This window comes from Talpa occidentalis, unplaced genomic scaffold (genome assembly GCF_014898055.3).
Source record: "Talpa occidentalis isolate TD23 unplaced genomic scaffold, MPIMG_talOcc4v2.1 talOcc4.5, whole genome shotgun sequence".
Classification (NCBI taxonomy): domain Eukaryota; kingdom Metazoa; phylum Chordata; class Mammalia; order Eulipotyphla; family Talpidae; genus Talpa; species Talpa occidentalis.
The window spans coordinates 109,911,302-109,939,139 of NW_023604861.1; the positions used below are offsets into that span (position 1 = coordinate 109,911,302).

General features: G+C 43.9%; 1 protein-coding gene across 2 annotated transcripts in view; it reads right to left on the minus strand.

Moving 5' to 3' along the window:
- The window catches only part of STON1 (stonin 1), a 41,994-nt gene that overhangs the window by 10,142 nt on the left and 4,014 nt on the right, over nucleotides 1–27,838 (minus strand). The window contains exons 1-2 of one of the 2 annotated variants that reach the window (XM_037528087.2): nucleotides 14,708–15,120; nucleotides 3,913–5,868 (exon numbers count right to left, since the gene is read on the minus strand). In XM_037528087.2, the coding sequence (XP_037383984.1) occupies nucleotides 3,913–5,821 (1,909 nt within the window). In that variant the 5' untranslated portion in view covers nucleotides 5,822–5,868; nucleotides 14,708–15,120. Of the gene's footprint in view, nucleotides 1–3,912; nucleotides 5,869–14,707; nucleotides 15,121–27,838 lie in introns of those variants that run through there. The other variant, XM_037528086.2, reaches the window with a different exon arrangement.

Below are 27,838 nucleotides of genomic sequence, written 5' to 3' on the forward strand. Positions count from 1 at the left end.
TGAAGGCCAAGATCGAGGCCAGCCAGCTTCTGGGAATGTCCACTCTTGTCATTGTTCTCAGTGAGCTCACTACTAGTAAATGCGGTGGGGGTGCACAGGGCAGGGAGGAATACGCTCTACCTTGGGCACTTACAGTCTTCCCAGGAGAGGTGCCAGCTCAGCATCCTCAACCCTGGTTCTTGACAGAGCCTTTCATAGTCACCAAGGCCTGGACCTCATCCCCAAGAGTCTGATTGGTAGGACTGGACTTTAATATGGATATGTTTTTAAAGCTCTAGTGACTTAATGACTCTCCCTTGCAGCAAGGGCTGGGAGATACTTAGGTTTTAGAAGATGTGATGAGAGGATCCCAGACTCTGCGTCACAGGCACCATCGCCAAAAACAAAGACCCTAACCTCCTCCCATCACCTCACTTACCCTCAGGTCCAGAGATAATCTGTCAATATTTTGGAGGCACCTCCTCTAGATTTCAGTGGGGTTGTGGGGCTCAGTCCCCGCCCCCAAAAGATCAAATAGACTTTCCTCAATTAAGCCGAGAGAAGGACTTCTTGTCACCTTGATAAGGGAACGCAGAGGTCAGTCAAGGCCCCGTGAGCCTCAGGAAGAATCTTACCATTACTTAAAGAGTGCAGATGGTTTTGCCTGAGAGCAATGAAGGCCTTGAAGCTGGGAGAAACTTCTGTTCTTGCCCAAATCCTTAGCTCCTCCCTAATAAGAGACCAAATGTTCTAAGCTGCTGTCCTTTTCCTAACAGAAGCAACAATCACTGCTGTCCCTTTTATGACCTAGAAGAATGCAGTTGGGGAAGTCTCACCCAATTCCAGGTTTATCAGTAAACATGTATGCTCTAAGATCTCACCTTTACTCTCAGAGGATGAGGTCACCACTTCTTGTCACAGAGTGCTCCACCTCTCTCCTTGATGCCCCAAAATGTACGATAAATATTCCTGGTCTGCTCCATTATTCTTAAGAATTTACAAGTATGTGAATTCTTCACATTATTGTTTTTCCTTCACTAACCCTCCTGGTGCCAGAGAACGCAGAGGGGTATGGGATGATTTCTTTTGCTCCCCAGAGCAGCCCTCACCACCTCAGTGCTCCCACTGTCTGTCACTGGCTTTGCTCAGTATCTCTGACCTTCTACCAGCATCCCTGTCTATAATCTACTCCTGAATCTCTCCTCCACAACGCATGCATTTCTAAAACAAGCTGATTCCCTCACAACCCTGCCTGAAAACACTCTGGGCCCTGTTGACAGACAGATGCTACATCCCACAGCATGGTTTCTGCTGTTTCTTCTCCACCAACTCAGTCCCAAAGCCTGGGTAAGCCCCCCACCTACATGCCCTTGTTTCTGCTGTCTCTGTTCTCCATGGAATCCTACTGATCCTTGCACATCAAGCTTAACTATCATCTCTTCAACACAGCCTTCCAGTGCCCTGGCAGTTTCTCACCCCCTTCTCCGGGGTCACTGCCATGTGTTTGTACATGCCAGAGGAGAGCACGTTTCCACAAGGCACTTGCACAGTTACGTCCAAGCCCATCTTGGCTACTAGACAGTTATGTCTCCAGAGAGCTGGGATCATGTTTCTATCCGTCCCTCCCAAACACCCAGCACTCAACTTAGAGGAAATTTAGGAAGCAATGAGTTCACCAGTGAGCCTTCTTCTCAAATTCTTGTTGATTGAATCAACAACCACGCCATTAACTGGGAAAATGCAACGTTATAAACAGAATCCATTTCACTGGGAGTTTCATATTTGTTCCCCTTCCAAAATTGGAAAAGAATGATTTGTTCGGGTTCTCAGTCTAAAAACTAGGCATGACTGCCATGGTCAAGTCCAGCGGAAGGGCTTTGTTCACCAGAGCCTCCCGAGTGCCTGGACCCCCAACCCCAAGCCCGCCCTCCACACCCCGACCCTCCCTCAAAAAGCCAGCAGGCTCGAGCCCTTTGTGCTCTTCTCTCAGAGGCATAATTGTGACTGCAAATCTACATGCAAGCTCTGCTTGGCCTTTTGTTCCAGTCCCAGTGGCCATCTTTAGGGTCACAGGAAAACCACCCAGACTCTGAAGGAGTTCTATGGATCCGGGAGATTAAGCAAGGATTCTGGCCCACTTTCCTCTTTTCCTTTTTGTTTAGCAAAATAAAAGGCAATAATATTCTGATTTTAATAACCCCTCTAACCTAAAAGTAGCACATGTCACTTCTAGAATAGATCGTTTGGAATCTTCTACTCAAAACTTGTTTCCCTGGGAGGAACATCATCTGGAAAGGCTTTAACTTTTTTCCTAAGAAAAGTTATAAAAGAAAACAGGAAATATCGCCTCTGTGGATTATATCATGGAAGATATTCCCCTCACACTGCAGATGACCAGGAGGTGGGGCCATCCGTGGACCATGCTCTCATCACCTCCTCGCCCTGATCCTCGCTCATGATTGGGACTAGAACTGTAACTAATAGGAGTCATTAGAACATGAGGAGCAGAACTTGGCATGAATGGAGAAGAGTGAGGGAGGGCTTGGAAGGGCCACCACAGACTTCCCTTCTGCACAGGGTTATGGGTTCCCCAGTCAACTGGGCTGTGTCCTTAGCCTGCTGGACCATCACCCAACCTACAACAAGGCAACAAATGTTAAGGCAACAAACTGCAAAGACGGACAAGATGCCCCTGCAGCCCTTAGGGGGAGGCCCACTGGTTGCCCTAAAACCCACTTCAGTCAGGGGCTCGCTCTTCCTGCTCCAGAACATTGCAAGGCCCACAGAACAGTATCCCCCAACCCTGGCTACACAATAGGTTCAACTGAGGCACTCTCAAAACATATTGGTGCTTGAGTCCTTCCCCCAGGGATTCTGATTTAATTGACAGACCTGGAATGAATCCTAAAACGTCAAGATTATTTAAAAGTTCTCAGGTTCTCAAACCTCATTCAGGTTTGAGAAACACTGCTATGGAGCTAACTGAACAAAAATGCTTCCTCTGAAGTCCACAGCCTGGAGGGCCTTAAGAGGAGCTTAAATTTCCCTGAAAGACTGGATCAGTATTTTGGAGACCTGATTTATCTCTATTGCTAGTATCTGAAGTGGCTCTTGGTATACAGTAAGTGCTTAAAAAAGTTTTGGTTAAATGAATAAATGCATCAACTCAAATCTGTCCCCAACTTAACTTCTTAGCCCAGTGTTCTGCTAGAAATAATGCAACTAAAACAGTGAGTCCTAATTTCAAAATTTGCTTTTTTGCTCTTCTACACCCACTACTAACTGTTCTAAAATAAACGAGGTGTAGGATGATCTCTTCAAAGCAAGCTTTGAATGTCTACATTAATTGTTTTCTTTTCAAAATGTTTAAAATTAACTGAATTTTAAACACATAGGTTATAGCTACCTGGTTTTGAAACAGCTAATAGATATGATCAAGTTGGTCTATTCATACAAATAAATCAATTTGGATAAAAAAGCCAGTCTTATTTCAAAGATCAGGAAGTTAAATCCTAAGAAGGAAGTGGTAGTGGCTGAAACTACAGAAAAAAGTACTCATGGATAACAGATGCTTGAAGGTTCATTAAGAAATCTAAGCCACGTGAGGAACATTTCTAATATTTGAGGGGGATGGTTGATGTCCAGAAGTTGAACTGCAAATATTCCCTCACCATTCACAACAAAATCTTAGCCTAGGATGGTATTTCTTACGATATTAAAATTTTTTTAAATTAAACTTATCTGGTGGAATAGACGCAAGAGTTAAAAATAACCCAGGTGTTTGACTAAATGTTCTGTCTCCTACCAAGCGATGGAAACATGGCCTCAGCTGACTAAAGTTATTACCATCTGTCTGAGCCTATCTCAGTCCAAGGAGGGTGAAAACACTTAATCTATTTCACATGAAAGTCAACTTGGGGTGTTGCTATTTACTTGAATTTTTATCGGGAAGCCGGTCGATCTTCCACACCACAGCCCGGTAAGCACTCTCATATTTCGCTGACCCCACAGTGACCTGTATGACAGGTTCAGACTCAGGCTCTTGTAAACTCCCCAGACATGCCCGGCGATTCATCTTGGCTTTCAGGGACTTCTGCCTCTGGAGGTTCATGGTCCAGAGAGCCTTAATCCACTGTGATGGGACAGGAAAGTGTATCATTATGTTGTCACAGGACCTCGAGGAACTGGCCTGCGACGGGACCATGTTGACAAAGGCCTGAAGCTCCACATATGCCCCCTGGACCACAACTGTAGACTTCAGAGAAAAGGGAAGATCTTCTCCATGGTACAAAGTCTTAAAACGCATCAGTTCAAACCGGCAGGCATCCAGGGGTACAAACTTAATGATTCTTGATTGTTCAAATTCTTGTGCTTTCACGGACTTATGAAAATGATAGTCCAGAATAACAATCCCCTTCTTTTCTGGGTCTTTTTCAAAATAGTGTTCATCTCGCTTCTGCAACTCAAGGTCATTCAAGGTTAAAAAGCATTCTGTGTTCCCATTCACAAAACAGAGGCAACAGATTTGAGTTATCACAGCACTTTCCACCAATTTTCCTTCTTCTTTTGTGATTTTTCCCCAAAAGTTGTCCACAATTTCCAGGGAAATTTCTTGTTCCTCATAGTTCTTTTTGGGTTTTGGAACAGCTGGCAGCTTCATCAGCTCCTCCTCCACAGTCGTCAGAAAATCAAGGAAGTCCCGGTACTCTGTAGACCCCAACTTCAGCATCTGTTCTATGTCTGGTTCATGAACTAGTTCTGTCTTAGAATGGTATTTCCTTTTTTCTGTGTAAGATACATGTTCAATCTTCACAGTATGGATTTTTCCTGCCACACTGAAGTTCTCAACTTTGGGTTCAGAAAGCCTGCAATGTGGATCTAGCTGTAACTCTTTAAATGGTTTCTCTAACCCCCTCTCATAATACATTTGCATAATTCCTCCAGGTAAGACTTTGAGAAAAATGGGTCCCCACTGCCGGGAAGACATCATGTTCTTCTTCTCAGGAATTCTCAGCATGAAAGACCATCCAGTTTTGAGCTGACTTCTGAAGAGTGTGTGGGGAACAAAGGAAGAGGCAGTGTCTTCAGCATGCAGACACTGTATTGACAAACTTCCAAGGGAGTCTTGGTACTCAGATGACTGGAGATGCTCAAGCTTCTCACAAATGTAGCTGAGAGAACATTGATTTAGGCTTTTTTGCTCCATAGGTATCTCTTTGCCCCTTGATGGGAATGTCTTTCTGCTTCCTGGAGGATCAATGGTGACCTGGGAAGCGCTGCCCTCATCTTTCCAAAATGGACTTGAGAAAGCACAGTCCTCACGAAAATATTGAAACTGGGAGGTATCACTTTGGAGCCCCGGGTTTGCAGCCTGGTGAGGGCTAATTTCATCTGCAAGACCCACTTTGGGAGCTGGATGTGTACCTGAGTGGTCACTGGGTGATGAAGCATGGGACAGACATGGCCTCGCAGGCAAAAAGGAGGAACCTCCTCCTGGTGTAAGTGGGCTGCTTGAAGATGACTCCGGAATAGGATAAAGCACATGAGTTCCTGCTTTGGGGATAACAGGAAAACCTGGGAAGTCTTTGGTGGGTGTAGAAAGAGGAGAGTTACTTGGAGGTCCTGGACTGAAATAAAAGTCGATGATGGGAGAGGAGAGAGGGGTACTGCTAGTGGAGGAAGAGCCACTGGGAAATTCCTTAGGACCAGAGAGATTCAGCTTAAGTCCATTTGGCCTACAGATGCCTTGATTCTCCAGAGGAAAATTCTTTGGCTTTTGAGAAGATTGAAAAGCGGCATCATCATCAAAGGTGACCCAGTTGCCTGGGTTCGTAGAACACATCTTTGCAATCAGATTATGGTCTCGTCAATGAGTCAGATTTGTTGTCTCTGTTAAAGAAGAAAGATAAGAATATAAAATGAAAGGAGATCAAGTTACTAGTGTTTCGTTCTGAAAAACACTTGTTTTAAAAACATTCAGCTTTACAAATTGAGTTCAAAGAATGCTTAAAAACGCTAATGCTTTTGATGGCTGAGTTGATTTTTTAAAAAGATCTAGCCACATGCTGTTTACAAAAAAAACTCATTTTAGATTTAAGGACACTTATAGACTGAAAGTGAAAGGATGGAAGATGTCCTGTGCAAACAGAAACCAAAGGAGGGCAGGAGATGAAGTTAATATCAGACAAAATAGGTCTTAAACCAAAAACTGTCACAAGAGACAAAGAAGGACATTACAGAATGATAGAATGGTCAACTTATCAGGAAGCTACAACAATTACAAATATATATCAAAAAATCAGAGCACACAAATACATGAAGCAGATGTTTAAAAACTTGAAGAAAAATAGACAGCAAACAATAATAGTAGGAAATTTCAATATCCCATTTTCAACAATGGATAGAACATTCAGATAGAAGATCAATAAGAAATCAAAGGACGTATACAACACTATGAACAAACGGACCAAACAGACATACAGAACTATGCCCCCAATAGCAAGAGAATGCAAATTATTTTCAAGCACACACAGAACATTTTCAACATATGAAAATCAACCAATGTGACATACAGCTTCAACATGGGTGTCACTTACAAACATTATGTCAAGTAAAATAAGTCAAGCACAAAAAGAAATTACTGGGTGATTCCACTTAAAAGAGGTATCTAAAGTAGTCAAATTTATAGAAGCAGAAAATAGAATGGTGCTCAACAGACATATGGTTTTAATCAAGCAAGATGAAAAATTTCTGGAGATCTGTTGAAGACGCGCAGAATTAACAATACTGTACACTTAAATATGTTAAAAGGGTAAAAAGGTCAAAAACGTTTAGCTCTTCAAACACAGCTTTTAAAACTACAATATTTTAAGTTAATTCTAAAAGATTTTATTTGAATGATTATTATAATCAGACCTTACTAGTAATATAAAAAATATAGATTAAAAACCCAATTTATAATGATCTTATAACCCACTCACAACCTAAATACATGTGAGGTTTAGAGTTCAGATGCATTTTCAAATTCATGATCTCATTTATCAAAACGACCCTGGGTGGTATATATCATTATTTCCATTTCATGGCTGAGATTACTTGGATTTGGAGTCATTGCCTAAAATCGCCCAACCAATAAGAAGCAGAATCAGGACTTTTTTTTCTTACATAACAGCTTTATTAAAACATAACTCACATACATAAAATTCACCCTTTTTCAAAAAGTGACAATTCAGTGTTTTTTAGTATATTCACAGAGTTGTGCAACCATCACCAATCTCTAGTTCTGGAAAAATGCTTATCACCCCAAAATAAGCCCCATACCTAACAGCTGCCACTCCTTATTCACCCCCTTCTGAAGGCGATAGCAACCACAAATCTACTTTTTCTGTGAATTTGCCTAGTCCGAACATTTTATTGTAAACAGTCTGTAACAATATGGTCTTTTAAGCTGGCATCTCTTGCTCACAAAGTTTCCAAGGTTCATCCATGTGGTAGCACATATCAGAACTTCACCTCTTTTTTATGACTGAATAATATTTCATTACGTGTATACCCAATTTTGTTTATCCATTCATCAATTGATGGTCATATGTTGTTTCTTCTATTTGACTGCTATATTATGAATAATACTCATATGACCATTTGAGTATGAATTTTTGTGTAATCATTTGGGGGGGGATATATAAGTAGACTAGGAAATAAGAAGAATGTGAACACAAGTCACTTCATCCCAATCTAAAACAGCACTGATCACTGAAATTATTCTAATGACACCAGATTGAGCAGCACTAACTGGGGATGCTGGGTGACTTGATGCAGAGTGCAGCTCTGCCAATCACTAGCTGTAGGCACAGCCTCTGTGGACAGTCAGTGGTTAGATAAGAATCATTTCTGAGGTCCTCTCCAACTCTAAAGTACTTGTATATTAGTTGACACCTAACTGAAATTTTTTTTCAAAAACAGTTGTGTTAACATTAAGTATAGAAGCCTTGGTGCTGGGATTCTGTAACAAAATGTGGAAACAGACAGAAAGTGCAAATCCTTAAAACCTACTGATAGGAAAACTCAAAACCTGCTGGAATAAAGCCCAGGAGAAAGGCACAGAGAGAGCAGGCCTGGGGCTCCACTGTGGACATGGCAGCTCAGTGTTATCCTTTGCTAAATCCACACATTCCTGAGGGCACAAAAACACCCGGTGGAGCAGCAGGCTGGGCCAGCTGGCACTCTCTGAAGGGCATTTCACTGTCACTGCTGTTAGGTTAGCATTTCCATAAAGCACTTTCCCTTCTGAGCAGGAAGAGTAGCGTTTTCTTCAGCAACTCCACCAGGTGGCTCAGAGGCAGGACATTGGCACCAGTATCTCTTGACCCACCCATCCTATCTGACCCTCTTCAAGAATTCAGCCCAAATAATTGTTCATATAGGGTAAGAGGTGGTCCAAGTATTTACTTTAGTTGGGTTTATTAAAACAGAAGAAAAAGGAGAAGACATAATTCAGCTTCAGACTGAATTCTAATCTGATCCATCCAAGTGTTTTTCCTCATCTGTTTTCCACTGGTAGTTTCAAAATGTAGAACAGTGATATTGGTTTCTTCAGAGTGTTTGCTTATTATGGAAAAAAAAGGGAGGGATTTCCACCAGCCAGACAAAGAAGTTAATCCCATCACACACTGGAACCTATGCAATATTACAAAACTGCATTACTTCAATAAATGGTCTTTAAAAATCAACCCAGTTACTTTTTAAGTGATTACAGGCTTTGAAAAGCAAAATTGCACCCAAAAAATCTCCTATCTTGAATCCAAAATCTATGCAAAGCACACCCATCTCTCTTTTTTTTTTTAACATTTATTTATTTATTTATTTATACAAGCACTGGGTACAGTCAGAAGCACGGGAGGGCGAGAGAATCTACCAGAGCCAGAGTGGGGAGCAGAGCAGGCAGAAGGACCGAAGTACACTGCTGAGTGGAGCAGCGGGTGGCAGGAGAGGTCTGCGTGCCATGTGGGACCCTCCTCCAGTGGCCGGGGAGCAGCCGGGGATCGAACCAGCGCTGCAGAGGCTGCGGGCAGCTTCGCAACCCAGCGCTCAACCGCTGCGCCACCGGGGAGGCCCACACCCATCTCTTATGTAGGACTCTCCCAAAGGAGGTGCTCTGCACACATAAGTGAGCTTCCTTCAACCAACCAGAATTCTGTATTGTGCCCAACAGGAGCCCAAACCGTGTCCCCATCTGAAAGGCAGGATGTGGGATGAGAGGATAAGCCTCCCAGCTCCCCCAGGGTCAAGGGCAGGTTTGTTTCCCACTGTGCTCCTCTTTCTCCTCTCTGGATCCCTCTTGCTATCCTTTCTTATCAATCCTTTCTCCAGTCATTTCATTCTCACCTCACCGCTTTAGCCACCTCCCCATCTGCGACCTCCTCCTCTAGTCTAGTCTCAAAGCCCCCAACAGTCAGTTGGCCCAAAATAAACAACTAGAGCCAATTCCCTTCAGAGCTTTCCTTCTTTCCTAACCCATCCCCACCGGCAGCTGGAAAAGGAGGCCACTTCCTGTGCAGAGTTTTGGTCTGTCCAAAGCACAGCAGGTCTCATGAGGGATGAGAAAGAGCAGAGTCAATAAATCTAGAATTTGTCTTCTTTTAGTCACCTGCAAGCTTGTCCATCTGCTTTAAGACACTGGACTCTGAAAGCACTCAAGCAGCACCACCTATTTAACAGGAGTATTTTCAATTCTGCATTGCAATTGGGATTGGATCTAGACAGTTCTGCCTCCCTGAGGGCCCTGAGGCAGAGCCCTTTCTTAGGCAACATTTCATTTAAACTTCATGGCAGTCCAAAGTGAACAGCATTTCAGTGCCTTCTCCAAACTGCAGAATCCAGTTAGTGCAGAACTGAGAACCCAAGGACTCACAGCACCAAGTTCCCAGCTGCCTCCCTCTAAAGCAAAGATTCCTCTGGCTCAATTCCCTGGTTTTTTCTTCAGTTGTGGATTCCACCCTATCCTGCCTGCCCTAATCCACTTAGAAGGTCTGTTTTCAGTCAATCTGGATTACCCTGCAAACTCTTAGAAAACAGACAATTCCAGACAAAGTTCTGAGACACTGCAAGGCACGAGATTCCAAATGAAGCACAGACAGTAAAGGAAAATGCATTAGGGTGTTGTGAACATGCTGTAACATTCTCTGGGAACAGCCTACACCCCAGGTCTAGAAAGGGAGCACTTGACTTGATGTCTGTGAAATGGGAAGCAGTTATGCCAAAATTTGCTTGTGGGTCAACCAGCCTTTCAAGGCCCACTAAAAACCCAGGAGGCAGAAAAAGAAGGTTTAAAGTGTAGGTACCCAGCCATTGCATCTCCATGATACCTTTAGAAATAAGTGATTAGAACCCCAGTGTTTGCCTTCCATGAAGAAAGATGACAACAACATCTGTAAGTCCAAATAACTTAGCACCAGAAGCTCCCCTCCCCATCCCCAATAATTACATTTTTTATGTCACAGATTCACCGTTCCTACCCATATAAACCAAACTCAAACTTGTGATTGTTGGAATAGTTCTTGCAGAGTAAATCTGTCAGTCAGCTACCTGGGTTCAAATACTTTGATTACCTAATAAACTCTGTCTAACCATCACTGAGGCTTTTATTCCAGTTAACAGTAGACATTTCTAGAAATTGATCTCTGAAGTTTGAACATGGCTAGGGTAGTGTTTGCTTCTTTTCAAGACTATTGGAATTCTTTTCAGCTGACGATTTTCAAAGCAACATCAGAGCATATTGAACACAAGAACAAATCAAAAGGAGATACAACTTGTCTATTCACACTGGGAATAACAAGGACATAGGTAGACAGTGGTTTTCAACCCTTTACACAAGTGACAGAAGCCCAGCACAGTCTCTTCGAGGCACCCAGATTTTTAACAACCCTACAAAAATCTAGGGAAGCCCTGAAATAATTCATTATCCCCATTCTATTACCATGCTAAATGCGGTACCAAAAACAGGAATTGTGGGGCGGTGGGGGGTGGGGGGGTAGGCCACAGCCTGTACAAACAAGGCTGCATAACACACAATTCCTCTTTCTTTCTTCCCACTCTTTTTTCCACTTAAGAAATCATACTGGAGATTATCACAAGTTAACTGTAAATTGTTTTAAAAAGCAAACCTTTCACAAGTAGCTATACCTTAAATCTTATTGACAATATTGCAAATGCTTGCAACAAGTCTTAGGAATAAGAAGCACTGGTATGAAAAAGTGGGCTCACCAAAAAAAGAATTTGGAGATAAAAATGTTCAAGTTTTAGGGAAAATTCATATATTCCTTGAGGGCCAGAGGGGAGGTTTTTCTGGGAGGGATCACATCTTATTTGTGAAAGTCTTTTCCACATTGCCTACTGATGACTGACAGAGATGCAGCTCAATAAATTTTTGGAGTAATTTTGCAGAGTAAATCTGTCAGTCAGCTACTTGGTTCAAATCCTCACTTGGAGTAATTTTTGAGTAATTTGAAATGATCTTCTCAGTTTTCCATAAAGTGACTATATTGCTCTCCTCAGGTCAAAGAATCACTGAATTTTAGAGTTAGACAGAAACTGGAGATATTTTGCTTGGTTAAGCACACCAATAAAAATGTATCAAGTACTTACAAGGTGCCCCTAGTGCTCTCAGGGTTCTATGTGCATGATCTCAGTTGATTATCACAACTCTGTGGGGTAATATTATCATCATTTGGTAGAAGAGGAAAGTAAGGTTCAAAGATGTTAAGCTATGTGCCTGCAGTCAACCAGGCAGCATGAGGCAGACCTGGATGGCGAGCAGATCTGATCCCAAAGTCCACGCTGGACACCAGCCACCAGCCCAGAGACAGGCTGGTGGCTCGCTGGTGCCAGTGTCCCAACTGCCACTCCTGAGCTCGTCCCATCAGCCCATCCTTCACACAGGAGCAAGCGGCCAGATGGGAGTCACCACAGCCTGGAGCAGGAACTCTCTATACCGGAAGGCAGCTGTTCTCACCTGAGAGGAGCCTACTTCTGCACAGCGCCCACCACAGACATGCAAGTGCCCTCCTGGCCATCGCTTTGGAAAGGGCAAATTCTGAGGCAGCTGTCCCCATGACTGCCAGGAGCAGCACCAGCTCAGGAGCCACCTGGGTCCTTCTGACAACAGTGTGCGGAACTCAGCCTCCCTCTTCCCGGTCCCTCCTTGACTGCATCAACTGGCGGTCCCACCTGATGTGATGAACAATTTTTCAGATTTATTGTCCAATAAGCAATTACCTCTTCTAGTGGCAATCTTAGGGTACTGTCTAATTCCCCAAACTCTGTGTATCTCCCTGCCTCAACCTTCCTTCTCCCACCCTTCTCAAGGATCTACATCTGTTGTTCTTTGTAGTTTTCATTTCCTTTTCTTCAGAAACCATTTGAACAAAGTGTAAATATGAGGTTGTACCTTTTCCTGCAGATTGTCAAGATCAGATGAGAAGCATCTGGCTGCTGAGGAAGCACTCTAGGTTTTCTGCAGCTGGAGTCGCTGTCCCCACCTCGGCATATACCTGTGGAAGTTACCACCCTCCAGGATGGCTCCTTGGATCTGGCTTCTCTCTGCCAGGCACTGGGGACAACTGATGCTGAAGAGGTATCGCAGAGGTCAGAAAGGCACCCCCACCACCACACAGTCAGTGCCTGGTATCAGCCCCAACAAAACTGTCACTGGAAGGCTGCCTCCTACTCAAGCCCCATGCACACATCTGAACCCTCAGCAACGCCCTCGCCTGTGCAGAGGGCTGAATTTAGTCCTTTATGCCTGACTTTTTTGCTCTATCACAATGCTGCATAATCTAAAGAAAAGAATGTCTTCGTGTCAGTGTCTGTGTGGTTTCATTGGCTGACCCCCAAACAAGGAATGCTCCCGCCACCCCAGTGCCCAACTCCTCAGCCGCAGCCCTGGAACTGGATTGGGGCGGAGGGGGGAGGGGGTGTTTGTGAAGCATCCCTAGTTGGAGGTCTGCAGCCAAATCCTCCTGTATGGATGTCCTGGAAACAAAACCAAAGCCAGGGGCAGTCAAGGTGCAAAATGCAACCATGAAGAATGTTCTAAAAGATTTGCCATGAAAGCGTTCAAAACAGCATTCCTATGGAATTTGTCCCTTGAAAGGAGAAACGAAAAGTCTGAAACAAAAAGACAACACAAAACCCTAAGTCAAGTAAAAAGGCTCGTGAGGGGCCTCCTGGTGGCGCAGCGGGTTGAGCGCAGCGCTGTGAAGCTGTCCGCAGCCTCTGCAACGCCAGTTCGATTCCAGGCCAGCCAGGGAGATTCCCACATGGTGTGGCAGACCTCTCCTGTCATGCCTGCTGCTCCCCTCAGCAGTGTATTTCAGTCCTTCTGCCTGTTCTGCTCCCTGCTCTATCTCTGGTGAATCCTCTCACCCTCCCAAGCCTCTGGCCTGTACCCCAGCTCTTGTATAAAAAAATAAATAAATCTTTAAAGAAAAAAAAAAAAGCTCGTGAGCACACCCTCACCTAGAGTCCCAGAGGAGTCCAGCATGTACCGTATTATTGGCATGTATATTCTGCCACCCATGATATTTAACCACAAATATGTGTGGTATTTAATTCGGCTATGTGACAGGAAATACTGTTTCTAAAATAATAAATGACATAGCAAAAATCAATCCTGCCTTCGAATATTATCTACGCTGGTTCCCGCTCTGCTCCCCAACTCCACTCCACCCCCATGGCATTTAACCTCCATTTTGCCAGGGTGTTTGGGTCCATTTGTTTTTTTAACCTTATAATCTGCTCACATCCTAAGTTTACAGAGTAGCATGAACAGGCACCAACCCAAACTGGCTAGTCCCAAGAGACGGTCTACACATCAACAAAGAAAAGATTTGAAGCTGGGCAGGCAGTCTGATTTCAGACTCTTCTGTTTCTTATCATTTATATGGAGTATTCATACCATGCTCATGTCATTGTCACTGAAGCTATGAAAATCTGCTAAGCAGTCTCTAAGCCTCAGCTTCTTCATCTATAAAATGGTGCTATTATTTGCCTCCTATATAAATTGTTTTATAACAGATATTCAATATATATAATTAATTTTCCTTTCTTTCTCTCCCTCCTTTATCAGCCCTTTCTCCCCTTCCTGATTCCTTCTTTCTGGAGTCAGGAGGAAATGAAAGAGCCCAAATTCTGAGTTTGCTGCAGCATGAGATCAACTTGTTACACATCCTCTCCTGGAGCTGTCTTCATCCTGGCCGGCGCAAGGCCATGTCTCCAACCTGCTCTCCAAAAGTGAGCTGTTTATATCTTAGTCCCTTGTGCCTGAATTCCTACTCAAAGGTTCTCTTTAAAGACAGCACCTCCCAAAGTAAAGAGAAGTTAATAGGCATGGGGGAAAAAAATAACCCAGGTCCAAGTATGTTTGAGAAATAAGTCCTGGTTAAACAAGGGTTGATAAGTCTCTTTGTAGCAATCCTCCCCAGAGCCTATAGGATGCTAATGTGCTCATGGGTTCCCAGAAGAAGTAACAGCTTTGCTCAAAGAAAACGTGAAAGGCATGCCTCAAAATGTTCTGGAACATGCTATTCCAAGACAAAGTGCTTGGGCTTAGCTGCCCATGTCTTGGCTATCCCACATCCCCTAGGCCCCAGCTTCTGGGTTTCTGCTGCTCTGAGGCCAAGCTGTTTCTGGGCAGACGGGTTTCTCGCAGCCCTATTAACGGCCTACCTACCTTCTGGTCTCAGGAGCAGCACAAAAGGGCCCCAGGGCTTCCCACTCTCCAAAAAATCCAGCCCACCCTTGGGCAGGGAAGGAGGCAGACAAGTGAGTCTTCGTGCAGTCGAGGGCCAGCAAACAAGGCCTGCTTTCAAGGCTGCCTTCTGGTATTTATATTCCTGTGGGTTCTCCAGTGGGAAGAGCAAGACGCTGGAGAGAAATGAGAAAGGGCATTATCTCCACAGCGGCCTCCAGGGCTGGGTTGGGGTGCAGGGCCCTGTGGTTACTAAATAGATTTAAAAATGGATTTTGATGCAAAGGAAACCAATGAAAAAGTCAGCTAAAGAGGGTTTGGCTTAGATCGTGCATCTTAACTATGCCAATCTCCTCCTTCTCCACAGCAGGCCTCCTAAGATAAGCAGAAAGTGCTGCAAATTTAAAGAACTAGAAAGACCTTTCTCTGGACTCAAATATTTAGTGGGGAGGAAAACCAAAATCAATCACTTTGCTATTAAAATTGGTCAAGAAATTCATCTTAATTACTATGTAATTGTTTTTAGTGTTTTCAGAGGAGGCAGTGGCTAAATAGCCCTGAAAAGATATACAATGCTGTGAAATGAGATTCCTTCCCACATATTAATCATGCCCATTTCAGATTAGAAAAATGTGTGGGAGATTCTGAGGGCCATCCTCTGCTGGGAGAATCCCCAGATCTAGATCCTTGGATGCTGGGCTTTGGGGAACACCTGCCACAATATTCTGCCCAAATTCTGGCACCAAACCTCCCGGCTCATTCACCAGTGAATAGTCACAGTGCTATACCCCAGGCAAAGCCCATGCAGGCCACAGAAATGATTGAGAGCTGATTCACTTGGCCCCGTGGTGGGAAAGGAAGATGCAGAAGTCAGAGACTTGTCTGACAAGTGCAACTAGTGGTGTGACATGGGGCAAATGACTTTAATCCCCAAGCCTCAGTTTCATCAGGTGTAAAACAAGGATAAAATAGTTAAATTCTTACAGTGTGTTACAGGCTAAACTGTCTGACCTCCCCCAGCCCCTTGCCAATTCAGCCCTAACCTTGGCAGCAGAGAAAGTGACTGTATTCTGAGACAAGGCCTTTACCAAAGTGAAGTTAAAATGAGGCTGTCAGGGAGGGTCCTAAGCTAACTTAGCCCTTCTAAGACAAAGAAATTAGAACACAGAGACATACAGGATGTGAAAACACAGAGAAAAGCCCCTGTGAGGACAGAGAGAGAAGATGGCCATCTGCAAGCCAAGGAGAGACACCTCAGAAGAAACCAAACTTGCTGACACCTTGATCTTGAACTTGCAGCCTCCACGCTGAGAGAAGTTGCCCAGGCAGTGAGGCAGTGATGTTCTGTACAATGGCTCAAACACACTGAGGCAAGGTTCTTGTTTTCTAAATACAGTAACATCTATAAAATGCAGATGCAAGGAGGAAATCATAAACAGAGGCTGTTATTGTTCTAGATTTCTATCCCTATGGGGCTTATAATCATGTGGGGAAGACCAGAGAAAACAACTCATAGAAGGCAAAATGTGCTCACCCTCCTCTGCTCAAAGGCCCTGGAAGGTGTGGAAAGGGCAGAGAATTCATGGGAAAAAGGGGATACCTGCTTGGGTGGAGACATGGGGGGGCCTAGAGACCACATTCTCTACCGCGTTTCTGTGGACCACGTGGCAGTTAACACCAGTGTAAGGGAATTTCTCCCACCCAACTTCATTCACTCTATTAAGCAAACACATTGATCGTCGCCTGGACAACTGTCCTCTCTGGCTGCCCAAACTGGGTCACAAGCTATACAGATGACCTCAGAGGTAATGAGGACCATGCATGTCCCAAAGAAAAGTGCATTTTGCTTTATCTATAGCCAGTCCTAGGCTTCTACTGACCACCACTCACCTGAAAATGTCCATTGCACTGTGAACACACAGGCAGGAACTCCTGCCTTACAGGGAACAGAAGGTCACTAGCTCTTCATGGATCCTGCTTAGCAGAGCAAGTGGCTGACCAGCCTCTAAGATTCTGGCAGGTCTCCACTGAACAAGGACTCTGCTCTCTCATAGACCCATTACTCCACCAGACAAGGGCATGACTGCTCATAGCACTCAGAGGTCCTTTAGGGTGAGAGCCCCAAAGTTTTTTGCCAAGCCTGGGAGCCAGGAGACCAGTGTTTGGGTGATTTTGCCCCAGCTCTACTTCTCTCTGGCTTTGTAAGTTAAAACAAGTCATTGCAAGAAAGTGGTGTCAGAATTTCCTCTTTTTAAGGCTGAAAAACACTCAAAACTTTTAAAACAGGTCTAGCACAAGATCCAGCATTTCTACATCTAGGTATGTCACCTAGATATAGGTTACATGCATTTAAATATGATACATTACATACATTTGAATATGATAACACTAATTCAAAAAGATACATACACCCAATGTCAAGGCAGTACTACTTGCAATAGTCAGGAATGGAAACAATCTAAGTGTGCCACAGATGAGTGGATTAAGAAGATGTGGTATGAATACACAATGGAATACTACTCAGCTATAAAGAAAGATAAAATCTTACCTTTTCTAAGAACATGGGTGGAATTTGAGGGGATTTTCCTAAGTGGAAATTAGTCAGAAGAAGAAAGACAAATACCACATGATTTCACTCTATACAGAATATAAAGAAACAAAGTAAAGAACAGACCACACCAACCCCTTGGATTCTGAGTGCAGAACTGAGTCAATGGTGGGGGAGCAGAGGGAAACACAGGGTCGAGAGGACCCAAGAGACTATGGTACAAGATTATTGGGACTTTGATGGTGGGTGTGATAGGTTCACATGTATTTAAAGGGACATTGCCATAAGCCAGCACTACCTCAACTAAAAAAAAATCCATTGTATGTACAGAGAACATTCTGTTTTCCCACTCATCCATCCGTGCACGTTTCGGGCTGGTGGTTCTACAGCAAGAGGTAATTGGAGCAGTGGGCAAAGCAGTCCTAGAACAGCACGGTAAGGCTCCACAGGCAGATGTGGGACCTAGAGAGCCTGGCAGAACACAGCACACTGGGGCACTGACCCCAGGAGAGGTGCTGAGCCAGTTGGAGTTGGAGTTCCCAGCAGCACTTCAGGCTGGGTGTCTCTGAGGGCCTCTGTTCTAGGCTAGGAGCAACTCCAGGGTGGGACTGCAGTACTTTTTTCATGTTAGGGTCCCCCTGCCCTGGCATAGGCTGATAGGCCTAATAAATCTTCAATGAATAAGTGAAAAATGTACCTGACACTGAAGCCAGGTTCTGACTCATCCCAGAGTTTCTTACAGGCGCCCCTGTAGGGTAAGAGATGTGCCATGGAAAGCTCAGACGAGCAGCTGCATCAGAAAAGCAAAGGGGGAGGTGGCAGCAGCAGGACACTCGGACAGAGAAAGAATCACAGTCAGACACAGGCTTCCCAGGAAGCTCAGGGTCTCCACAGAAGTATACATGCTGACCTCAGCAGGCACCCGAGAGCAGGGGCTTCACCCTCTGGAAGTGAGAAGGCCCCATTAGGAAGGCTGTGCCAGCCAGCAGGCTGCACTACAGGATCAGGTCTCAGGGATCAGCCTTGCCCAGCTTGAGTAAGCTCCAGAGGCATATTTCTCTATTTCTCTTCAAAGCATACACCATAAATGTTAGGAATTGCTTAACACCTGGTAAGCAGCAGAAAATAACTCATGAAGCATGGAGTTGGAGTTTAGCTCAGCTTCTGACTAACTGTGGGGCTTTGAGCAAACCAATTACCCTCTTTGGGCCTCAACTGTCTAATCCCTAAATGGAGGGAGTAATTTGTAGTCCCCTGGTTTGCTTATGTGCATTAATAAGAATAAATATCTGTGAGCTACAGAGAGACACATACAGGTGTGGATGTAGTTATACACACACACACACACTCATACACACACACCAAGTCCTCATAAGAAAATCTGTAAATACATTGGAGATTTATTCATTTTCAGTGGGTGCCTGCTGAATAAGTGACCAAAATAATCCAAGATTATAACAAGACTCACATCTGCAGAGAGCAGGTCCCTTCCACACTTCAGACACCTCCTAGAGTATCCACTGCATCCTAGAAGGCCAGCTCTCTCCCAAGAGGATGTGCTCTGCTCGTCCATGTCTTAGCTAATTCGCTAGACTGTACTCTGTCTCCCATCTGGCTTTATATTCTGCCAGCCCACTTAGTGAGAGCCAGCAACCCCCAGAGTCAGAGTCTGCCCACAGCCACAGCCCTGAGGCCCAGCTCCCATCTCCAAACACTGCACAAGCCTGCTTCTCAGGCCAACTGCTAAATCCAGGGCCCACGGTCAGCTCCTCCCAACCTCCTGCTCCCCCCACCCAGGGTCTCCACTACTTTGATACCAGAAGGAAACAATTCATTTCCTTTTCCTGATTTTCCTAAAGCAAAGTCACATGGAAGATTTGTGGACCAGAAACCGCTGCATCGGCCCAGGGCTGGTCCACCCCCCACCATTACCTGCACAAGGAGGCTCACAGTCCTTACTTCACAGACTCTGGGAGTATCACAGATGATGGACTGGCAAGTTTCTTTGGAAAATATGACACAATGCCTAAGTTCCTTTGTTCTTGTCACCCTGTTTACTCCAGCATGGACTCACACCAGGAGTCTCTGGAGGCCTGGGATTGGCCCCTGGGTAAATTCTCTTGGTACAATGACCACACAGAAAGAAAAGCTTGTTGCTCTTTGTGATCCCAGTGCTATTTGCAAATGCAGTGTGATCTCCAGGACAGGGTCTGGACAGAAGTCAGGAAAACAGATTTCAGGCCTCATTGGCTCTGCCAGTAAATTAAGCGCATCACTTAACCTCTCAGAGCATTTTTCTTCAAATGCACAATGGAGCTGACAAGCTACCCCCATTCTATCCACCAAGATACCAGGAGGGCAAAGAAATTGAAAAATATCACACAAGAAGGAATGTTGTATTCAGGGGACATGGAAAGTTGAGTAAGAAGAGATGAAAAAGAAAAAAAGGAAAAAGGAAAAGAAATGAATAAAAGAAAGAACATTTGGGGTGAAATGTGAGGTTCTTGAGAAGGCCAGGGTGGAACAGCATGAAGTTCCCAGCACAGAAATATCTCCCAAGCCTGAGAGTCAGCATCAGGATGAAAAGATACGACAGAGACATCTGAAGTCCAATCCCAGCAGGGAAAAGTGGGAGAAATGAAGTCTGCCCATCACCTGGGGTGCCATGAGATGCACCTGCAGAAGCCAAGACTCAGCTGTTTCCTGCAACAGCTCAGTTCAGAAAGAGAAGACAGATGAGCATTAACGGGTCCACTACCTGTAAACATTTGTGGTGGCCCTAAATTGGCCCTGGCCAGGCTACAACCTGGCACCTGATCTCCAGCCCAGGGTGCCCCACTTTAGGAGGGGCATTCACTTAGAAAGTTCCCAAAGGGTGGGCAAGCTGAGACCCCATCACAAAAGGAAAAATAAAAAAATAAAATAAAATCTGAAAAATAAAAAAATAAAATCTGAAAGTGTTTTCCTAAACAAGTCTTGGGGAGAATATGAGATGCAAAGGCATCAGGGGGGTAAAAACAAAACTTTAAACATCATTTTTCCAGCCTTCATCACTGAGGAATCTCTAATACATCTCCAATGAGGAATTATTCAGCTGCTGTGTAAACTCTTCCAGGCATGGAGACCTCATTACTTTAGAAGTGAGCTCATTTCATGATCATTTGGATAAAATTAAACTCTTCTTCCTCTGGTTAACCCCAAATTAACCTCTTCCTGGCTGCCATCTATGGTCAAAATGAACACAGACTATCTACCCCACCTGTCCTTCAGATGACAGGAGACAGCTGGTCTTGGTGACATGCACTGGGTCTTCTCATAAACTTCCGGAGAGGGGGTGCACTTTTGCACCCCCTGCAAGCACACTGCCCAGCCCCGTAAGAACTTCTGCCCTGCCAGGGTTAACCTCTGGCTTCTGCAGTTGCGGATGCAGGCTGTCACTCCTGCCTTTCTTAGCTAGTCTCATCCTGGCCTCCCCCATCCCCACCCTGCCCTGGTCTGTTTCAGGATGAGATCTTGAAGCTCCTGCCTCATGTGGACCAACTCTGGTCCAACTCGTGGTCTTGGCTTTGCTGCTCTGCCTAGAGCTGAGGAACATGATCCACAATGAAGCCCAAAAAATGACAGCTGGAAAGCAGCTGTCGTTTGGCTCCAGTCCCTCTAATAAAGATTGACTCTAAAATGTTTGTTAAATATCTTTTTTAACACCTCACTTGACAGATGAGGGAACAGAAGTCCAAAGAGGTAAAATGATTCTCTGAAGGTAACACGGTCGAGAAGATGAGCGTGAATTCTAATCTTTGGTTTTTCCCTCTGGCATACTTTTGACTGCAGTTAAGCAAGGTGATATTGTGGTTCTCTGGCAGTACATTTGGAATTAAAGTTTCCGTAATTTTCATGTATGTGCTTTCATGCCTCCTTAACTCTACAGATATTCACCAAGTAACTACTAGGTGCTTTGCAAATATTCTCAATAAGATGTGAAGTAGCTTCCCACAGGGATCTACACCTTGGGGGTGTGTACATACAGTATGTGGGAAGTGACTATTCCTTCATGCACACACACATTCACTCAACAGTAAACACTGGTGCTGTGAATACTAGACTACACTCCGGCGCAAGTAAAAATAGTCCTGTACTCCAGGGCATCCCCTGTCTAGCGAGGACAACTCTCAAAGGCTTTTCTAATGTGATAAAGCCAAATGTAGGGTACCGTGGGGATGCAAAGCCAGATGTTTAATTAAGGTTGGTGAGAGTGATGGTTGTCGTATCCATAATTGTGGTGGAGGGAAGAAAACTGCAGATCTTGATGGTTTGAAAAGGACTCAGGAAGAAAGGCATGGAGAGAGGTGAGTATGAGTCCAAAGGCAGGCAGGCAGGGGAGAGCCTGATTCTGCAGATAAATGAGCCTGGCTAGAGTCAGGAGTTAACATGGGTGATGCAGGAGAAAAGGCAGATCTGCGAATAAGGTACAGACACCCATTGTAGCATGCTTAGGAGTTTGATTTCATCCCAATGCAACAGGAGTCAGTGAAAGCATTTAAATAGAGAATAAAAAGGATCAGATCAGAATTTCAGAAAGAAAGTTCTGACAGTGAGGATGGTCTAGAAGGTGGTGAGGCCAGAGGCAGAGGAACCAGATATGGCAAGAAGGCAAGACAGAAAACAGGGTTGAACTGGATGACTCCTGCTCACACACACTTAATTTTACAGAATGAAATATAAGAAGAGGGAAGAGATTGTTTTTCATATCATGGCATGGGGCAAGTTCCCCAAAGCTTTGCAGAACTACCTCACCTTCATCACTCCCCACAGTGACTTGGTGGCACAAGAAGACTTAAGGCAGCTATGAATCTCTCCCAATCATGATGTGTAGAAGCCTCAAATAGAGCAGCCACTGGGTAAGTAGTGGCTGAATGTATGGGCCACAGTATCAAAGGGGGAGAGGCTGACAAGTCTTTAACAAAAAGGTCAAGGTGGGCCTCCCCAGTGGCGCAGCAGTTGAGCGCTGGGTTGCGAAGCTGCCCGCAGCCTCTGCAGCGCCGGTTCGATCCCCAGCTGCTCCCTGGCCACCGGAGGAGGGTCCCACATGGCGCGCAGACCTCTCCTGCCACCTGCTGCTCCCCTCAGCAGTGTACTTCGGTCCTTCTGCCTGCTCTGCTTCCCCGCTCTGGCTCTGGTGAGTTCGCTCACCTTCCTGCGCTTCTGACTGTACCCAGTGCTTGTATAAATAAATAAAAATAAATCTTTAAAAAAAAAAAAAAGGTCAAGGTCCCAGAACCACGGATAAGTCAAGTCCAAGCAAGGCAACAAGTCAGAAACAAGAAAACGTTGCAAGAGGGAAGAGTTAAAGGAACCAGTTCAGTTCTCCAAGGGAATGGAGGCTTAAGAGCACAGACTAGGAAACCAATAAAGCAGCCAGCACCTGTCTCAGGTGGTGAGATCCTGGCTCCCACTAGGCAGAGTGCTCCGGAGGGAGTCACAACAGACAGTGCTCCGTGAGAATTGGAAAAGGGCGCCCCCTCTGGCCAGATAGACAACTAGCAGGCCATGAGTGGTGGCGTTTGCTGCCCAGTTGCCCCACAGGGTTGGCCAAGGCCATGTGCAAGAATGGATATGCATGTGCAAGCAGTTAAGTAGGAACATCTGGCGGGAGAGGGTAATATGTGGGTGGGGAGGAGGCAGATCCCGACAAGCAGGGGGCTGTTTAAATCTGGGTAAACCCCATCACATGTGGTACAGCGTCATTCCCACTGGGAGTTCATAGCCAAAGGTGAGTATTAAAGAGGATGAGGTAGGAAGCCTAAAATAACGATTTCCATCTTTATAGGGGAGGAGGGATGCTCATCTCAGCAAGTGTTTTGACATGATCACTCAGTTCCCAGGAAAGCCTGACCGCCTTTTTTTTTTTCCTTAGAGATCATTTTTCTGCAAATCAGGAGCACCTGACTGCCAGTGTGCTACTCAGCATGATCCAGGCCAAGCACCTTCCACTGGGGCCCAACCAGCAGCACCCCCAGGGATTTTCACAAAATTTACAAGGCTCTGCTTTATGCCACAAATGAACAACAAGGCCTGGAACTGCACTAGAGAAGGTTCTCGGTTGTAAAGACGGGAGATTAAAACATTTCTCTCTGTTTGTATTAACACTGAGCTGAGGCCAAGAAAAGCATGGTTTGCAGCATCAGTGACTGTCTTGTAGGCCCTCCAAATTGGCCCTGAATGTGCTTTACCGTGAGCTAGGAAAAAAATGTTCAAAGGCATGAACAGAGGCCAATGTGTCAGCCCTGTCTCTGAATTTCTGGGCATGTCTGTTTTAAATTAGATTCTTAATGCTGCTTCCATGAAACTCTTGGCTTAACTCTGCAATGGAAAAGTTATTTTTGTGCTCCCAACCACAGATATTTATATGGAGGCACATCCATAATTACAATTATGTTTTATTTTCATGATGCTCTTTTCCTCTACTTAAGAACAGTAATCGCTAACATTACTAGTATTTCTAATAAAATACTTGCAAAAAGTTCGATGCCAAGTATAAATTCCACTGGCCCTGATAATGATGGTTGTAAAATAGGCAGATTTTAGGTCTTGTGACATCCTCAGTGAAAACCTTCAGTTCCTCTAGCCGGGATGGCTGCCTTTTTGTCAGTTCCCCACCTGCCACCTAACCCTCAATCTCTCATGGCCTCATGATCCCTTCTAGGAAAACCAAGTCCTGAAATGCTTCTGTTACTTATTCAATTTACTCCTTACAGACTCTCTCCTGCGCCTCTGCATTTAATTGTCATCAATAGTGAAATGAAGGATTTTTTAAATATCTTTAAAGGATAGGCACATCAACAAATCAAGTAAAGATATTTCTGGTTAAGAGAGCACATGGTTCTTGTATATCCACATAATGGAGTACTCTTTAGTCATAAGGAAAGATAATTGCCATTGACAGGAAAATGTAAGTTCAAGGGAATTATGGATATAGAATAAGTCAGAATGACAAAGGCAAATACTGAACATTTACAAAGTAGACGATTCAACATAGCAAAATACCTATGAAAACCAGAGGACATCAGTAAACAGTGTGAGCTTTCTGAGGCTGAGAGGGAGGGGAAAGGGAGAAAGAATCAAATGGATATGAGAGATGGTGTGTGGGGGGAGGAAAAAAGAAAAGCATAACATTAACATTTACTCTATAGAAAGCTTGATCAGTAGGCTGGAAGGGCTACTAAAAAATGGTAAAGAAACAAAATCAAAATAGTGGCCCATAAGTAAGAGAATTCATCCGAGAGAAATCTAAATTGATTACCAAGAAAGCACAGGATATTAGGAGGTGTCCCATCATCTCTCCCCCAGAAGCATCTCTGATTAGACCTTCTCAACCACAATCCTGGTTTGAAAGGCATAGAGAAGGGGAGGTGGAATGATAGCAAGAGACTGACATCTAAGAGCATTAACACGTGCCAAACACTTGGACCAAATTATTTCCTGTTATCTCAATCTTTGGAACAACATTTTGAGGTAGGTATTATTATTATTATTGTTATTACTTTATAGAGAAGGAAATTTTATCTCAGAGATCTTAAGTAGCTTAGCCAAGGCCTCTGATATGCCCTGAATGTTTGTATTCCCCAAAATTCATAGGTTGAATCCAGGGTAATGGTAATAGAAGTGAGACCTTTAAGAGGTAATTTAGCTCATGAAGGTGGATCCCTCCGTGAGTGGGATTAGTGGCTTCTTTTATGCCCTTCTAAGCACATAAACTGGGTACAGAGAACTAGCTCCTTCCTTCCACTCTGTGAGCACACTAAGAAGTTGGATGTTTGCAACCCAGAAGCAGATCCTCACCAGAACCATGATCATGGACTTCCAAATTCTGGAATTGCAAAAAATGAATTTCTGGTATTGATAAGCCACAAGCCCATGGTATTTTGTTATAGCAGCCTGAACACACTAAGAGAGTCACAGGACTAGTTAGTGGCAAAGCCTGTATTCAAAACCAGATCTGCCTAAATCCAAAATCCATTTTTTCTCCATTATCCCATAGAGCTGAGGACAAGGCCAAAGGAAGTCAAGGACTATTGCTGATTTGGTCTTCTTAAAAGAATATTTGTTGGAAGAAGATGGAAAAGATGTTTGTATAAATTTCTTTAAACATTATAAACAGGGCCTCCCCTGGTGGCGCTGTTCTGTTCCCAGCTCTGGCTCTGGTGAATTCTCTCACCCTCCCGCACTTCTGACTGTATCCAGTGCTTGTATAAATAAATAAATAAATCTTTTAAAAAAACCCAAAACATTATAAACAGATCTGCTAATATCAATCAATATTCCCAGAATGTCAGTCACAAGGAATCAACTGCTCAGTGTAAACCTCTCTCCACCAATAAAGACACAGTAAACACACATGCCTGTAAGAAGATTTTAATCTACTACAGAGATATATTATCCTATATATTGTCCTCTTCTATTTCTATAAATGCTATACTGTATTTTGCCTAGTATTAATATTGTTATACCTGCTTTTTTTAAGTGACTATTTTCCCTGTATATTTATATTCTGAGATTAATGTCTCAATAATTTTGCTTTAAATGTAAATCCTAGAGGGCCTCCGGGGTGGCGCAGCGGTTGAGCGCTGGGTTGCGAACCTGCCCGCGGCCTCTGCGGCGCTGGTTCGATCCCGGGCTGCTCCCCGGTCACCGGAGGAGGGTCCCACATGGCGCGCAGACCTCTCCTGCCGCCCGCTGCTCCCCTCAGCAGTGTACTCCAGTCCTTCTGCCTGCTCTGCTCCCCACTCTGGCTCTGGTGAATTCTCTCACCCTCCCACGCTTCTGACTGTACCCAGTGCATGTGTAAACAAAACAAACAAACAAATAAATAAATAAATAAAAACATGCCTCTAAAAAAAAAATGTAAATCCTAGAAGCATCATTTATATAGTTTCATATTTGTTTTTATTATAAACTGAAAGTCTGTCATTTTATTAACCAAATTTAAACTTTTACATTCTTTATAATTATACATATGTATATAACCTCTTTCTTCTATCTTATTTCTGTTTCCTATTTAATTTTTGGTTGCTTCTTTTATTCCTCTTTGCATAGTTTTCCTTAATCAAAATTTGTATATTCCTGCTTTTTTTCTGTCAATTGTTTTGAAAGATATAATTCCATGTGGTCTTTTTAGTAGTTATTCTTACATTTTTTTTAACACATAGATCATTTAGCGAAGTCTAAAGTCAATCTCATTCTGTTTTCCTCTCAACAATGCAGTGGCCTCAGATGACTCTGAATTTAATCTGCTTCTCTTCCCATCTTCCTAGTTATTGTGGTCCTGTGGCTTATCCCACACTATGTAGTCATCCCCCTACCCGTACAATTAGTCATTATTATTGTTATTTCTACTTTTAATTTTTAAAACCGAAATTTATTTAACTTTGCCAATTTCTTTTTTCATCGTGGCCTCTTGTAAACCATTCCTTACTTTTGTGTTTATTTTCTTCATACTGATCTTTTTTTTTAAAGATTTATTTATTTATTTATACAAGCCTGGGTACAGTCAGAAGCGCGGGAGGGTGAGAGAATTCACCAGAGCCAGAGCGGGGAGCAGAGCAGGCAGAAGTACCGAAGTACACTGCAGAGAGGAGCAGCGGGCGGCAGGAGAGGTCTGCGCGCCATGTGGGACCCTCCTCTGGTGGCCAGGGAGCAGCCGGGGATCGAATTGGTGCTGCAGAGGTTGCGGGCAGCTTCGCAACCGAGCGCTCAACCGCTGCGCCACCCCGGAGGGCCCCATACTGATCTTTTTTTTAAGCAAAGTTCTGCTGTTGTAATACTCTGTCGTGTGGTTATTTTTGTTTTGTTTTGAAAATGTCTATTTCATGTGAATCTTGAAAGATAGCTAATTACATCATTTGGAATCTCATATTTTCTATTTATACTTTTCTTGAGTCTCAATTTTCTCATCTATTTTACATTATTTACTTTTATTTATTCAACACATTTTGGAGGCTCTACTTGAGACCCCATTCTTCCTTCTGAGTCAATGTAAAGTTAGAAGTTCTTTCCTAAAGTAAACTTTAGAGTAATTGTATTCCTGAACATCAAAAGTCTCAGAAATGAGAGTTCAAGTATAGTTATCAAAAATACAGACCAGGAAATTCTATACCTAAGTGAGCAGTGGGCCTTTTCCTTAAGTAGAAGGACTTTTACAAGCTACTAAGTTGGTTCTCTGCTCCCTTTGGTCAAAAAACAAAAAACAAACAAACAAACAAAAAAAATGCCAGTTAAAGGGATTCACAGGATCCATGAGACAAAACAAATTGCTCACTATCCTGGCACTGAGACTAGACATTTCTCATATGGTTAAATGGGTACACGATCTGGAATACTGGTCCAAACACGGTAACTTGAGAAAGAGGTCCTTGACTCTTAAAATTTTGCAACAATGAAGTGATTAGAAGTATCAGTGTTCCAGAAATCTTCCTTGCAGAACAGAAGAGATAAAAGTTATGCTATTTCTAAAAGGAGTTTTAGGAAAGGTGGTCCTTCTGAGACTCTTTGGGTATACTCCAGAAAGA